At 40.2% G+C, this 16,157-nt stretch overlaps 1 protein-coding gene across 19 annotated transcripts in view; it reads right to left on the bottom strand.

The window, feature by feature from the left end:
* The window catches only part of RBFOX2 (RNA binding protein, fox-1 homolog (C. elegans) 2), a 192,586-nt gene that overhangs the window by 45,920 nt on the left and 130,509 nt on the right, over window positions 1-16,157 (bottom strand). For all 19 annotated transcript variants that reach the window (XR_001514464.1, XM_015566189.1, XM_015566192.1 and 16 more), the window contains one exon: window positions 9,831-10,055. Coding sequence is in view for 18 of the 19 variants with exons in the window: in XM_015566189.1 (XP_015421675.1) it covers window positions 9,831-10,055 (225 nt within the window). In the remaining variant the exon portion in view is untranslated. The remainder of the gene's footprint in view (window positions 1-9,830; window positions 10,056-16,157) is intronic.

Here is a 16,157-nt window from a genome sequence, read left to right as displayed (position 1 = left end):
GCTATTAAGTTCTTTGTTACATGAATATTTCTGTTATGTCTTGTTACATGGAGCATGCATTTCTTTTGTGTGTAAATGAATCTAGGAATGGATTTGCTGGGTTAAGGATATGTGTAAGGTTCAGCCTTAATAGTGGATCACTTTTTCAAAGCGCTGTACTAACTTATACTCAACTGTGTATAGAGTTCTAGTTGCTTAGTATTGCCGTGTTCATTTAAATTATTTGGTGGGAGGAGGAAAGATAGTGGCATCAAATTGTGGCTCTAAAATGCTTTCCTCTCTTCAAAACCATAATCTTTCTTCTTACAGAATATTGTTGAAAATGGGGATTTCCTGTAAAATATCAACTACTTCTTGAGTGAATACTATACAACAAATTCTTATCTAAGCCTTTTAATAATAAGTAATATTAAAATAGTGTTAACTATTTGCAGATACTGGCCTACATACTATACTCTCTATATTTTAACTCATATAATTCAACAATTGTAACAGGAGGTAATTTTTTTTTTAAACTTGAGAACATAGTAGGTACTATTTTTTAGCCTATTTTTCAGATGAGGGATCTGAGGAATAGAAATATTGCCAAAGTAATGAAGCAGGCATTCGAACACAGGTAGTGGCTCTAGTACATGTACTTAACCACTATATTATATTGTATTTAAATGTATTATTTTTTAAAATTCTCACAATATTCTATGAGGAAGATACTATTATTATCACCAATTGACAGAGGCAGAAATTATAGCACAGAGAGGTTAAGCTAGTTGCCCAAGGTCACATATTATTAAGTGGAAGAGTAGGAATTCAAAACCAGGCAGCCCAGTCTCATGTGCTAATCCACCTCCTTTCTCACACTGCACCGTGTTCTCTTATCTTCTTCTCATCAGAAGGGTGAACATGCGTGGACCCCGTTCTCTCGCTTTCTCAGAATACTCACCTAAAGGAGCAGGACTTCTCCTGGGCGGAGATAGGCATGGGGCAAGAGACAAGAAAAACTACAAGAGGTGACAGGTATTCTCTACTTGAAGGGAGACGAGCAGGTGAGGCCACAAAGGGGAAGAAAAGCTAGAGGAAAGAAAACCAGCCAGGCACACTGACATTTAACAAAGGAAAAATGACAGAGAACTACTAAATTGATACTGCAAAGTAGATTTTGGTACTGAATGGACACAAGAATAGAAAATGTATATTCCATGTAATGAGCTATTTCCCATTAGGCATTCTCAACTTTAAGTTTACCTTAATATAGACTAATTATTGAGACAGACAACACTCAGAGAATAAGAAAAAGTTTTTAGCCATGTCTTTGTGAAAAGTGGACAGTTGCCGAAACCGGTTTGGCTCAGTGGATAGAGCGTCGGCCTGCGGACTGAAGGGTCCCAGGTTCGATTCCGGTCAAGGGCATGTACCTGGGTTGCGGGCACATCCCCAGTGGGAGATGTGCAGGAGGCAGCTGATCGATGTCTCTCTCTCATCGATGTTTCTAACTCTCTGTCTCTCTCCCTTCCTCTCTGTAAAAAATCAATAAAATATATTTAAAAAAAAAAAGTGGACAGTTAAACTGTTCTGAGAAAAATCTCAGTCAATACAGAATTGGTTTGCTTTATTTTCTATTGCTAGCCGCTGAGCAACTTCACTGCCTATATAAACAATCTCCGAAGGTTCTGTCTTTTCCTTCTGTGGTCATTTCCTGACCTAATTTATTCACTGGGCAGGGAATGAAACAGAAGGGGCTGGAGTCTGTGACTGAGAGTTTACAGTAGGCTGACAGTGGCAACGCTAGATGGGACCCGCTGACTCAAGTCTGTACATCCACGCTTCAAACAACGCAGCTGCCAGTGAGGTCCAGCTATCTGTCAACACTGCAGAGAGCCCGGGGCTTTTACACTGAACAGCACATCAGATTTTAAGTCTCAAAACCTCATTCTAGAAATGAGGACTAAAAATGTTCTGTTTTGCTAAACTCAAATTTTTAAAATGTGCATACCTGGGAAACGGATGAATTTTTCTGACTCCTCTATGAAACATAAAAATATTTTAATTATTTATACATTGTGAATCAATGTTCTGTTCTGGGCTGAAAGAGAACTCTGGCAATACAAGGTGAAGTATAACCTTCCAAGTCTTTATCATAAAACTTTATGCGAGATAAAAGGAATCTTGTAATTCAGGAACAATATTCTGATTTATGAAGTATCCATTTCCTTCAATATTTAATTTTCTTCTGTTTCCTGGGATGTAGTAATTTCTTATTTTCACCTCTGTAAGGCTAATGGGAAGGAGGGAATTCCATTTCCACAGTAAACCTCCTGAGAATCCGATTCATGTCTAAAACATCCACTAACACAACTCCTTTTGATGAGTGTTTGGGTAGAGAAATCGAGGTTAAAAAAATTCCTTTAGGATTCTGAAGGCACCTTGCACTTGTTGTCTAGCTCCCAGTGTTGCTTCTGAGAAATCTGATGGCATCATGATTCCCATCTTCTTGTATGTGACTTCCTCCCATTCTCTCTGGTAGAGCCAGCGTCCTAAAATTCCACACAGATATGCCTTAATGTAGGTTTAGTTCATTTTGGTCTATTTTGCTGGGAATCCCATGGTCTCATAAATTGGAAATTATTGCCCTTCAGTCCATGGAAGTTTTCTTGAATTACTTTGCTGATGATTCCACCCTATACACTTTATCTTTCTCTCTTTCTGAGACTTGTATTATTAGATGCTGGATATTCCAGACTGGTCCTCTAATTTTCTTACCTCTTTCTTGTACTTTCCATCTCTCTGCTGTTTGACTCTATCTGAAAACTTTAGGGCCAAATGTATATCAGAATTCAGAATTTTTAGGATTTTGGCAATAATGGGTATAAATCTATAATGTAAAACCCTTAGTGAGACGTGGGGCAGTAATAGTTCTTTAGCAAAATGTATGCATATTCACATAAATAAAGATTATATATAGGTTATGAGGTTTGCTGTAAACTTACGAAAATCATTTTCAGGACTTTTGGAGTTTAGAACTGTGGAAAAGAGACTGTACACAAGTAGCTTGTGGATGGGGGTTGGTCTTCAGTCAAGGTGAGTCTTCCTCACAGGATGAATTGGATATTTTCAGTTTACAAAGTTAGTCACATATAGTATAAGGGATGTGGTTCTGAAAACTGCAAAATTCAAGACTAAACTTACCAAAGGATAGAAGATATTTCTATAACTGCTAAGAGTAGAACTGCCATGTGAATTGCCACACAATGCAGATAGCTTTGAAATTAGGCAATTATTAACAAAGTTTTCATTTAGGAAGATTCACATTGGTTCTGTTAAAAGGAACCAGACTGGACCCAAAATGGAGTTGCTTATGCCGAGGCCCATGTCAACAAACCAAAACCTAACTAAAATGTCTATGCTTGGCTTTCCCAGAAAAGGCAGGCCTACATCAACCAACCCGCACTTGCCTGCTCAGCACAAGGTGCCACACCCAACTCCAAGATTTCCCTTTCCTCCATATAAGGAGAGCAACCCTGCTTTAACCAATTAGCAAATGCCCAGTAGGACTTCCTTGTTCCTGCTCCCTTCGGCCTATAAAATCTCTTGCTTTGTACAGCTCTTCAAAGCTCCTTTCTATCTGCTAGATTGGATGCTATTCAATTCAGGTATCACTGAATAAAGCCAATAAGATCTGTAAAATTTTCTTAGTCAAATTTTATTCTTTAACAGTTTAAAAGTTGCCCCAAAGTGAAATTTCATTAATTTTTCTATATCCCATTTCAGTTCTGAACAATTCAAATTTGTATAAAATAAGACTGTGATGTATTTTATACCCTAAGCACATCTAAAGGATATGTGTGCTTGTGCTTCACACCCTTGAGAGGAAGCAATAATGATGAAGTTAACAATATTAGCAATATATCGAAAGGATGTTTTGAGTCTCACATGACCCTTGACGCGCCAGGCCTCTAACTCTAGTCTGAAGGAGAATGTGCTGATAATAATCCCTCTGCTACAGGCCCAACAATACATCACGTGATAGAAAGATTTGCACCCCATTTTTTCCACTATGTTCCACAAGTCCTTATTTGGGCAAATGGGCCCATTTTTAAGGGGTACAACCTTTTGGCTATGTTTTAGTGGGTAACCAATCCACAAGAGAGTCAGTGTGTAATTTCAAGGGAAGCTGGTCAGACTGATCTTCTGACAATAGAGGAGGGCAAGAAAATCAGACTGCATCACCAAAGAAAGGATGTAGTGAAGAGACCGAGGATGGTGGACAATGTGGGGTCAGAGCAGGGGTGGGCAAACTTTTTGACTCGAGGGCCACAATGGGTTCTTAAACTGGACCGGAGGGCCGGAACAAAAGCATGGATGGAGTGTTTGTGTGAACTAATATAAATTCAAAGTAAACATCATTACATAAAAGGGTACGGTCTTTTTATTTTTATTCATTTCAAATGGGCCGGATCCGGCCCGTGGGCCATAGTTTGCCCATGGCTGGGTCAGAGCCACTTGATTTGGCGGTAAGCTCGAAAACCCAAGAATAAACATCAATTATATACCAATAGGAGTAATGAGAAGAGGACAATGGTTCCTGCCCTCAAGAAATGTATAATCTAATAAGTAGGCAGAATATGTATATAAATATGAACCTCAGATCTGAAGATTATTCACCAAAGCTTGTTTACTTGAAACACTTTGGTTTTTCATGCCTGCTGGCATTTGGAAAGACATCTAAACATACAGGAACTGCTGTCCTTTCTTCTCTGCAGCAGGCTCAGGGATAATCAAGCCTTTGCAGACCCAGGTGGGAGACCCCTAACTGCGCTCCCTCGCTAATGCACAGTATGAGACCAACTGACTGTCAAAACAAGCTCTCATTTTAAGAACACAATGTTAAAATCAATTTCTAAAAACATTTTAGAGAGAAAATTCCAGATTTCATTGCTTATTTCTCCTTTTTGTATGAGGAGTCCTTTCTTTTGTTCTCCCCATCAATAAGATGGGACTATCCAACATAAACAAGACCAGTATTAAAATACTGTTGTAGCTCACAATAATAAAAAAAAAGCACATGTAAGTGACATCAATCGGAACAACTGATTTAAAAGGCAATTATCTTAAAGAACTATTTAAACAAGTAATTTCCAAACATATATAATTTATTCTCACTCTAATCCTATCAGATATATTCATTTGATAGATGAGGAAACTGCAACTTGGGAGGTAAAATGATTTATTCAAGACACAGTTATTGCATAAGGATCACACAATCTTTGATAAGGATCTTATTTTACTCATCCAGTCAGCTGTCAAGTCCTGTATATACTACCTTCATAATTTCTCTTTAATTCCTTCCTCTACATAAGCACTGCAACCCCCTAATCCAGAACCTCATTATCAACTCCAAGCCTAAGACTCTTTCCTAAGAGTGTCCTGGCTTCTCTGCTCATCTTGTATATGCAGCAGATTCATCTTCTGAGAGCACAATTCTCACTCCATTGATTTGCACAAAAACCTTCAATGAAGTCATTTCTCAGTTAGGTATTCAAGCGCTCTTTCCAACAGGTACTCCAGTGACCCCCTCCCAGCTTACTCCCCATTAGTATGCCTCAGCACCCACAACTTTAGCCGAACGGAAACCCATGCTTTCACTCAAAGATATTTTGATCTTTTCCATTTCTCCACCTTTGCTTTGAGAAATGACATTCCTATTCTTCCACCACCACCTACGCATGTTCAAATTCTAATCACTCTCAATACAAGGCCCAGATCGCCACCATCCCACCGAGAAGCACCCCCACCCCCCCTTCTCTCTCCTCAGATCTCTCCTGGCACACCTGTATCTTCTTTCATTTTTCCCCCAAGAAATATTTACTGAGTCACTATTAAGGACCAAGTATGTGAAAAATCAGGGAATGCAAAGATGAACAAAAATACCTTTTTCTTTAAAGGCTTACAATTTAGTTAGGGAGACAAAAGTACAGAATAATCACACCTTGTAAGTACCACACACAGTGGTCAGCTTAGAACTCTACTTGAGCCTAAATCAAGAATACACAAATCCAGCTTCACTTGGCACGCTAGGCAAGGATTCCAGCAGAGCTGACTTGGCTGAGTGGGAAACGAGGTCAAGAGCCTGCTTAGAGCAGCGGTTGCCAACCGGTGGTCCGCAGACCACTGGTGGTCTGTGAGGTCCGAAAGGTTGGCAACTACTGGTTTAAGGAAACCTTTGGAGCAGCGGTCACTAACCGGTAGTCTGCGGACCATTCGTGATCTGTGAGGTCGGAAAGGTTGGCGACCGCTGGCTTAGAGGACCAGTGCAGAGCCACACTGCCTTCTGCTGTGCAGCGGGAGGGAGAGTGCGGGCGGGGAAAGTATGGACTTTGAATACCTTAACATACCACAAAGGGCTACTTTATGAACCACAATAAAATACTGTTTGTGGAAGCAATTTTTAAACTAAAAAGTTTTATGTAAAGTTAAGATATCATTTACTTATAAATAACAATGCTCCTATCTACCTTTTGAATTTAATTGGCCACAGGAATCACCAGACTACCCGTTTTAAGAAACATTTAATTAGGTAGTTAAAGTTTAATAGAATAATATGTAATGTTGTCAAATCCAGATTTTATGATACACTGCTCAACTACTCAATCTCTCTATATACACACATCCCCCAAGAACACACACACATACAACTACCAAAGGCAAGTGGCTTAAGAGCAGCGAATTCACTCATGTTTAAAATGAACACTTAAAAATATAATACCGTCAACAGAGATCCCTAATAATTTACCATTTTATTGTTAGCAACTTCCCAAATTATAAAATCTGTGCTATCTGTTAGTAGACACAGCTCGAAAGGGACTTTCCATTTTCTCCTCAGCACCAATAAATTCACAATCTAAACATTATTAGGGTGGCACATGGATTTCTAATATTATTTCAATATTTCTTCAGGAATACAAATTGGTCAATATAATGCCAAACTGTACAGAAAAAGTGGTCCTAATTGTATAGATTTATATTTAGAAGCAGAGCTCGCCTTTAATACTATCATTCAGAAACATACAATCCAGGAGCCTGAAACAATGGGAAATGGTGGCAATAGGGAAAAAAGAGGAAGAGAAACAGGCAGTGGTGAGCAGATGCAGTGAGTAATTGTAAACTATCATGAAATGGGAAAGGGCTTCTGGCTATGATGGCATGAACAGGTCAGGGAATCCTCTTCTCAAAACAAGAAAACAATAAGAACACTGGACGAAGTTGTCCAACAGTCATTCAGGGTTCTGGAAATCAATCAAAGGCAATTAATAAACAGAGAAATTTTTTTGTAAAATTGCTAGAGCTTAGAGTAAGACTAGCAGTGCCGGAAGCCGGTCCATCCTTGCTGTTTCAAGGGACCTGGCATATATGGCATACTGTTCTTAATATGTTTGGTCACCTTCTTGGCACTATGTGTTTTAACCAAGGTCACCTCTCTGAGAAAGGTTGTTTCCCCAGGTAGGGATTTTCCCCTGAAGTTAGGGAGGGAATAAAACCTGGACAGAACCTGGCTACAGAACTTGGTTGGAGAACCTAGACAGAACCTGGCTGCAGAAGCCGGCTACAGAACCTGGCGACTGAACCTGGCCGGAGAACCTAGCGAGAGAACATGGCTACAGAACCTGGCTGGAGAACCTGGATAATGTGGCTGGAGAACCTAGCAAGAGAACATGGACACAGAACTTGGCTGGAGATTGTGGCTAGAGATCCTGGCAAGGCTGCTGATCAACTGAACGCTGTCTCCGTGTCATTCCTATTTCGCCGACTCCGTCCACACCTTTGGGGACCCCTGGACCTGCTGGGGCAGGACCCCAGCATAGCAGGAGTCTACAAACTTATTGCCTAGGGCTATTCTAACCCACTAACCCACCCCCAGCCCTCAGCAGTGCTGGGGAGACCTTGGTTTTTTATCAGCCCAGGGCTGGGGCCAAGCAAACCAGTACACTCAAACAGGGGCATTTGAAGGAGACAGCAGAAAACCCACAGCTGTCAGTGGAAAGTGGCAAACTTAGTAGAAACCTAATGGAAAATACAGTTTTTCTAGTTTGAGGTTGTGGTCTAACCGGGGTGAGTGAGTGGTGGGCCAGCCAGAAATCTAAAGGGGAGACCCTGGAAATGACACAATCACAGAGGAGCTGGATACACTCTCCTCACTGACTATGAATCTGTACAGATGAAGGGGAGATAAGAGAGGCCCCACGAGAAAGAAAAACCCAAGGCAAACTTGAGAACTGGCTGAACTCCGAATATGCTTCCCCCCCACAAATAGATGGTGAAAGCTTCACAAGCTGGAGATGCTTCAGCACCTCTGCCCAGATGACTGGCTGACCACTAAGCCATGCAGACACAGGGGCAACTTCTAGTCAGGCTTAAAAGTAAAAACGAGAGTGAAAATCACTATGCAGAAACATTAGTAGCTGCATACCACAAAGTAGCTTAAGTCCAGGCAAAATACTTAAAACAAACTCAAACAAATCTTATCATATGGCTTAATGGCTGAATAAAGTTCATCTCCTGACAATCTGATAGAGGAAAGGCAAAATAATCTAAAAATTACAGGTAGATCTTTCTATGTAGAGTGTAGAACGCTTTTAGTGTCAGAAATATACTACACAATCCCACAGACAATATTATATAGGTGATACAAACCTATTGTTAATTTAAGACATTTCCTTTACTTTAGTAAGTGAGTAGTAAGAAGTGAAGGCAAAGAGTTTGGGGCCAGGGATTAGTAAAGCAAGTAGAGAGTCTGGATTTTATTCTGAGTATGTTGGGGAACCACTAGAGTCAAGCAGGAAAACAACATTATTTACATTAAAAACAACAACAAACACCTATTTTGGCTGCTATGTGGAGACTGGCGACAGCAACACAAGAAATACGGGTACGTGATGAGGTCTGAATCAGAGGAGTGATGATGATGATAACTACCTTACACAACTTAAACTCTTTTAAATCTCCCAAAAGTGACTTGAGGTAGGTACCACTGTCTTCACTTTGCAGGTGAGCAAGCCAAGGCAGAAAGATTAAATAACGGGCCCAAGGTCACACTGCTAAGTAAGGGCCACATTAGGACCCAAACCCAAGAAATCTGGCAGAAGAGCTCAGCTCTTAGTCGTGAACACTATCCAGCTGTATTCTTAAAATAATGAGAAGAGGTTGAAGTAAGAAAATATTTTGAAGTATGGTTGCCAATACTTGCTGGTGGATGAGATGTAGAGATGAAGGAGAAAAAAAAAGAATGAGTCACAGGTTTTGCTTGAGAAACCAGATACATTTAGTAATACAATTACATATAGAAAGGTTTACAATAGGAGAAAAGGGGTCCTAGGATCCAGGCCTAAAGAAATGCAACATTTACTAGTAAAAGCTGAACAGGGAAGGAAGAACCAGCAAAAGAGACTGAGAAAGAACTCCCACGGCTGAGGAGGAAAACAGTGGGGTCACAAAGGCCAACAGACGAAGCATTTCAAGGGAGGAGGCAACGTGCAGAATGAAAGCTACTGGTGAAATGTAAAAGAGCAGCATCCCCCTAAGCTTAGTCTCACCACTGCACTTACCTTGTTAAACTGATCCACCTCGACACTGTAAGCTCCTGGGCTGGGGCTGTGAGTTTGAATGCTAAATCCTTATCTTCTAATTGCAATACTTGGAGTAGAACTGAAGCGACATAAATGCTATGTAGTGTAATGTAAATGCTAAATTAATTCAAAAGGGTTTCTGGTATGACGATTAAGGTGACGATCTCAAAGATGACATGCACCTTTCCACCGTCCACCTCATAATCCACGTACCGTGAGAGATCCGTTTTGTGTGCTGGGCGAGTTGCTACTCTGCTCTCCGTGGGCTTGTGTACTGCCGTAGAGTGTCAGGTTATGTTCACTGGTCTGGCCGGCGTAGTCCTGAGTGTGTGGCACTCCATATTCTGTGGGAATTCCGTTCTGTGGAGGAGGTGGAAACGGGATGGTAGTAAAAGGCTGAACCATTGCATCAGGAGTTGTTGTTGGCTCCTGGTTACCCTATAAGAAACAGTGAGAAAAAAAAAATGAGAAAAAGTGACTTTAAATTCTCATTCCGTAATTATTTTTAAGGTGAGTATACAAAATTATCTGAATACTCCTTCACTGCTTAGGTAAACTATAACACTGCCTTACAATTGGGGGAAATATTATACACACACACACACACACACACAAATATATATAGATGTATGCTCACACAAACACATACCAAACTTCAGTCAATTTGTGGTTACTAGACAGGTCCATGACCATATTCAAGTTAACTAGTTGCCAGAATCAAAAATTTTCCTTCAAGTTTTAAAAAATGCCAGGAAATTTCTCACTCAAAGTAAGTTATGAGTTGAAATTTGTTTGTGTCATTAGTATTTTCTTTAGGGCATTCTATTCCTTTAGTAATTCGTAGGGGGGAACAAATCAAATTCATTAAATTACAATTTATAACAATAGGTAGAATGACATTATAAATTAAATTCTCAAAACCACACAACAGAGACTTTCCGATTTAAGAGCATAGAATTCAGATTAACAACACAGCAGGATTCCTCCACACAATATCCATTCCCACATGCTTGCTTGGGATCTAGTGTAATATTTGAAATATCATAAAGAACATGCATTAACTATAGAAATTATTATAAGCCATTTTAGTTCCACAGTCCTTCTCTTACTTCTGTTCTTTAAGCTCACATACAAAATCCCAATTTAAATTTTGTGTAATAGATTTGGCAAAACCCTCCCTCCTCAACAATTCACCTCCTGACCTCCCATTTTATTCAATGAAAAGTAAAGCCGTAATTTTACTGCGCAAATCTGCAGTCTTCAACCACTGTCCTTCTGGAAGTTATAGGTAGAGATGGCTTCAAAATGTTCGCATTTTGCCGAAACCGGTTTGGCTCAGTGGATAGAGCGTCGGCCTGCGGACTGAAAGGTCCCAGGTTCGATTCCGGTCAAGGGCATGTACCTTGGTTGCAGGCACATCCCCAGTGGAGAGTGTGCAGGAGGCAGCTGGTCAATGTTTCTCTCTCATCGATGTTTCTAACTCTCTATCTCTTTCCTTTCCTCTCTGTAAAAACTCAATAAAAATATATTTTTTTAAAAAAATGTTCGCATTTAGATCAACACTCCCCTCCCCCCTGACCCCACACTTTAGACATCAAATCATTGGGGATCAAAGAAAATCTGGGTTTATGTCACTTGGTTTCCGCCTAATCATGAGCATCACTTCCTTCAAACAAGGAAGTAATGTTTCCTTTCTCTCTCGTCCCAATTATCCTTCTTCCCCCTCAATTCAAGAAGGGATCCTCTACCCACTGAGAGCTGCAGGAAACGGAACCTTCAGAAGCATTTTCTAAACCTCATGTCAGGCTTTTAACATTAACTTGATGGCCATTAAAACTCACACTATCACAAACAAAATGCATCCAAAATTACAGAAAGATCTCACACTATTTTTTAAAATATACTTTATTGATTTTTTACAGAGAGGAAGGGAGAGGGATAGAGAGTTAGAAACATCAATGAGTGAGAAACACCGATCAGCTGCCTCCTGCATGCCCCCCACTGGGGATGTGCCCGCAACCAAGGTACATGCCCTTCACCGGAATAGAACCTGGGACCCTTGAGTCCGCAGGCCGACGCTCTATCGACTGAGCCAAACCAGTTAGGGCCTCACACTATTTTTAAAGGAAGAATCAACCACCAATACTACAATCAGTTATTCTGCATAAAATAAAACAGAAAAAAATGTACAAAGGCTATTATAAATGAAGAAGATACTTCATATAATAATGTTAATCCTTCCAAAAATAAAATGTCATTTCCAATCAGAAGCAAATGTGTCTGGGGAAGGAACTAGGACTAAATACCTTTCCAATTTGTATATGAAAAACCAGTAGGTAACTTTGGAAAAGGACAGACTATCAAGAGGGGCATGCTCTATCATGTATTAACACTTGCTGTGAAACTACTGTGATTAAACAGTAAGAATATACAAAGGGATTAATGGAACAATGACAACCCTAAAAAAGAGTGGAGCTTATCTGGAAACTTAATAGAAGATAAAGGTGGTATTTCAATTCAGTGTGTGTGTGTGTGTGTGTGTGTGTGTGTGTGTGTGTGTGTGTTGGAGGAGGGGAGGTATTTATCCTACGGTATTTGTAAAAGTTGGGTACTTTCCAGAAAGAAAATAAAATTAACCCCTTAGCTTATAGCCCACACCAAAAAAATTCCAGAAGGAATAAAATCTAATATAACAACTACAACTATAAAAATAAAAAACTTGGGAGTATAACTGGAGTCTGGAAAAATCTTAAGTGAGACAGGAAACCTAAAAACCAGAAGGGAAAAAAGAGAGGGGGAGTCATAGGGAGGGAAAAAGAAAGGGGGAGAAATGGACCTCAAAATCAAAGTAAGCCAACCAGGGGGAAATATTGTCAACAGGTAAGAAAGACACAATGGGTTTTATCATTACTAATGCAAGAGTAAGTTACACAAAGTGAAAAGAAATACAACAGAAAAAGAGACAAACTGAATTATTCACAGAAGATGAAATACAAATGGCTGATCCAATAAAAATGCTCAATCTCTAACAAATGAAAATACATATTAACAACAAAATAAGTCCATATTTTAGTCATTAAATTAAAAAGTTTTATTGAGGAGTAACTGGCATACAATAAACCGCATCTATTTATAGTGTACAATATGGCCCACTTGACATATATGTACAAATTTCATATGTACACACATGAAGCCCTCACCACAATCAAACAGCAAACATATCTATCCCAAATCCCCAAGTTCTATTGTACTCCTAATAATAAGCATATGTTACTTTTGTAACAAAGCCTATAAAGTATTTTTAATATAAGAGAATGAAAAGAAAAATGGAATCAATTAAGAGGAAGCCAAATGCTGAAGCACTGAATTATTGTGCTATTCTTTTTTTAAAAATATATTTTATTGATTTTTTTTACAGAGAGGATGGGAGAGGAACAGAGAGTCAGAAACATCGATGAGAGAGAAACATCGATCAGCTGCCTCCTGCACATCTCCTACTGGAGATATGCCCACAACCAAGGTACATGCCCTTGACCGGAATCGAACCTGGGACCTTTCAGTCTGTAGGCCGACGCTCTATCCACTGAGCCAAACCGGTCAGGGCATATTGTGCTATTCTTAAGAAAATGAGAGTGACATTCCCTAGAGATAAAGATTGATAACGGTCTTTCATTTTAAAGTTACATAACATCAAAATTCAGCAGTCTCCAGTGTCCAAGAATAATTTCTACATGGTACGAAAGTTTGCTTTACATAAAAATCTTCCCTTTGTTTAGTTCTTAGACATTATGCTATGAAAACTTCAAATTTTTACTCATAATTTTTCAGGGGAAAAGTCTACCTTTGTCACCCATCACTGTATAAATTATTTTCATTATCTTAATGTTGGGCTATTGTAGATGATTTCTCCGTAGCCGTTCTGGGCATCCTAAGAGGAAGGAAAACAACTCTTGTCCTTTCCTTCAATCAACTCAATGTTATTATCTCTATCGACCTACCTACCCACTCACCCACCCACCCACTCACCTACCTACATGAAGCACTATGCTTCAGAAGCCCTTGCAGGATTTACTGGCCTGAAGACAGATATGAAAGTGAACATTCAAATTCAGATGGACTGGTGAATGAAAGAGATTAAGAGTACCAAAGGTCTCCACAGATCCATACTCCAACTGCAGGCATAAATACGATCTTACAGGGCACAGGGAGGGTCCACTAAATGACAGGTAAAGGCTAAAAGACTCTCTTTCCAGTTATGAATAACATGGCAAAGGGAACTGGGAATGCTCTGCCTGGGCTCCGCTCCCCAACCCAGCCCTGTTGGGAATGATCCTCTAGCACACAAGTACACAGTCTTCACACTCCCACAGGGGTAGTCTCCATGAAGCTGGCTCAGCCAACTAAATAAACACATCAATTAGCAGTGGGAGATGAGGGAAGAAAGGCAAAAACATTCTGTAGGATCCACTTGTAGCCTCAGTACTGTGTGTTTCAAAGAGATGAAAGGCAGAAAAGGGAGATCAAGAAGCAATTCTTGATAGATTATTTTGTTACTTATAGGAATGTTTTTTATTTTTATTAAACAAAAACAATCATTATACTTAAACACTAAGGGAATGAAATTGGGAGAGGAGTGATTTCATATTTTATCTCATACACTCTGCAATGTCTGAAAAATTTCCCAGTTACATATGTATGTATGTATGTATTATTATTATTAAAAATGTTAAATGGTTTCTGATGTCTATTAAATTTCCAGGTCATATTCCGGAGTTATAAGTACAGAAGAGAAGTACTATAGCCACCAGCAAACTAGGAGATAACAGTCCACATGATTATTTCTAGGCAAGAATTTACCTTTGTATTTGTGTGAAAATGTTTTTGTTATTAATACTACAGGCTAAAGCAGCGTCGGTGTCTCTCACCTGAGAAAATGAATTATTCACTAAATACCTACTTTGGGTCCACAACTGTCATAGACACTGAGACATCATAACAAAAGGTAGAAATATGCCTCTCAGGAGTGAACGGTCACATTAGGGAGGTTATACAAATATGCAAAACTTCAATACGATTCAGAGCCAAGGTATGAGTACTGAACTGGTGACACAAAGGCTCACTATTCCCTACTAAATACATTCAGACTCCTCTAGACCCTCCCTCACCTGGTAATACTAGCAGCTTATATGTAATGAATGCTCATTAATGTATCTAGCAATACGCTAAGCCAGTGGTTCTCAATCTTCTGGCCCTTTAAATACAGTTCCTCATATTGTGACCCAACCATGAAATTATTTTCGTTGCTACTTCATAACTGTAATGTTGCTACTGTTATGAATTGTAATGTAAATATCTGATATGCGGAATGGTCTTAGGCGACCCCTGTGAAAGGGTTGTTAGACCGCCAAAGGGGTTGCGACCCACAGGTTGAGAACCACTGCGACTAAGCAATGTATGTATGTATGTATGTATATCCTATATAATAGAAGGCCAGGGACCATAAGCACAATGACTGGAATGACTGTGCGACCAGTTGCCATGAGGTGCATTGACCACCTCTTGGTCCCTTCCCCTTCCTCCTCCCCCGGCGATGAGCAGCAGCAAGTGGCAGCAAGCTACTCATGCATGATTTCATGCGCTGGGCCTCTAACACACACACACACACACACACACACTAGAGGCCCAGTGCACTAATTCGTGCACCAAGGGGGTCCCTCGACCTGGTGGGATCGGGCCGAAACCAGCTCTCCAACATGCCCCGAGGGGTCCCAGATTGCGAGAGGGTGCAGGCCAGGCCAAGGGACCCCACCAGTGCACGACTGGGGCCAGGGAGGGATGCAGGAGGTAGGCCAGCCAAGGAGGGACCGCAGGAGGGCTCCAAAGCATGTCTGGGCTCCATCTCCCTCAGTCCCAACTGGCCGGACTCCAGCAGCAAGCTAACCTTTGTTGGAGCATCTGCCCCCTGGTGGTCAGTGCATGTCATAGTGAGCGGTTGAGCGGCCTTAGCATATCATTAGCATATTATGCTTTGATTGGTTGAACAGATGACCAGACACTTAGCATATTAGGTTTTTATTATATAGGATAAAAATATAAATTAATTCAATTCTCAGACCCTATAAAGTAGGTATTCCCATTATTCTCCTTTTACAGAGAAGGAAACCAACATTTTAAAAGCTTAAGTATGTTATAAAAAACCACTTAGCTAGTAGCTGACATGAGCAGACTCAAAGCCAGTGTTCCTAGTCACTATTCCAAGTGGCATCTCCAGTGAGTGGGGCCTTTAATCAATTTCCCCCCAGTCATATCATCCACAACTCCTAACTCTAATTCTGTGTTGCAATGAATGGAGACTATTCAATATTGCCCACATAGGTGCTTTCCCGAACAGCCAGAGGGTTACTGTGGGGATCAATGTCCTTCCCCAAGCTGCATCCGCTATGGAGAATATTCACATATAGTGAAAAACTTAGCTGGCCATAAAGGATCGACTCAAATAATCCCTTCTCCCTGTAGCCAGTCCTAGAAAGGAAGTATGGT

Source organism: Myotis davidii, unplaced genomic scaffold (genome assembly GCF_000327345.1).
Source record: "Myotis davidii unplaced genomic scaffold, ASM32734v1 scaffold842, whole genome shotgun sequence".
Classification (NCBI taxonomy): domain Eukaryota; kingdom Metazoa; phylum Chordata; class Mammalia; order Chiroptera; family Vespertilionidae; genus Myotis; species Myotis davidii.
Note: the sequence above shows the minus strand (reverse complement) of the source record. Positions and strands in the feature narration are given on the sequence as shown.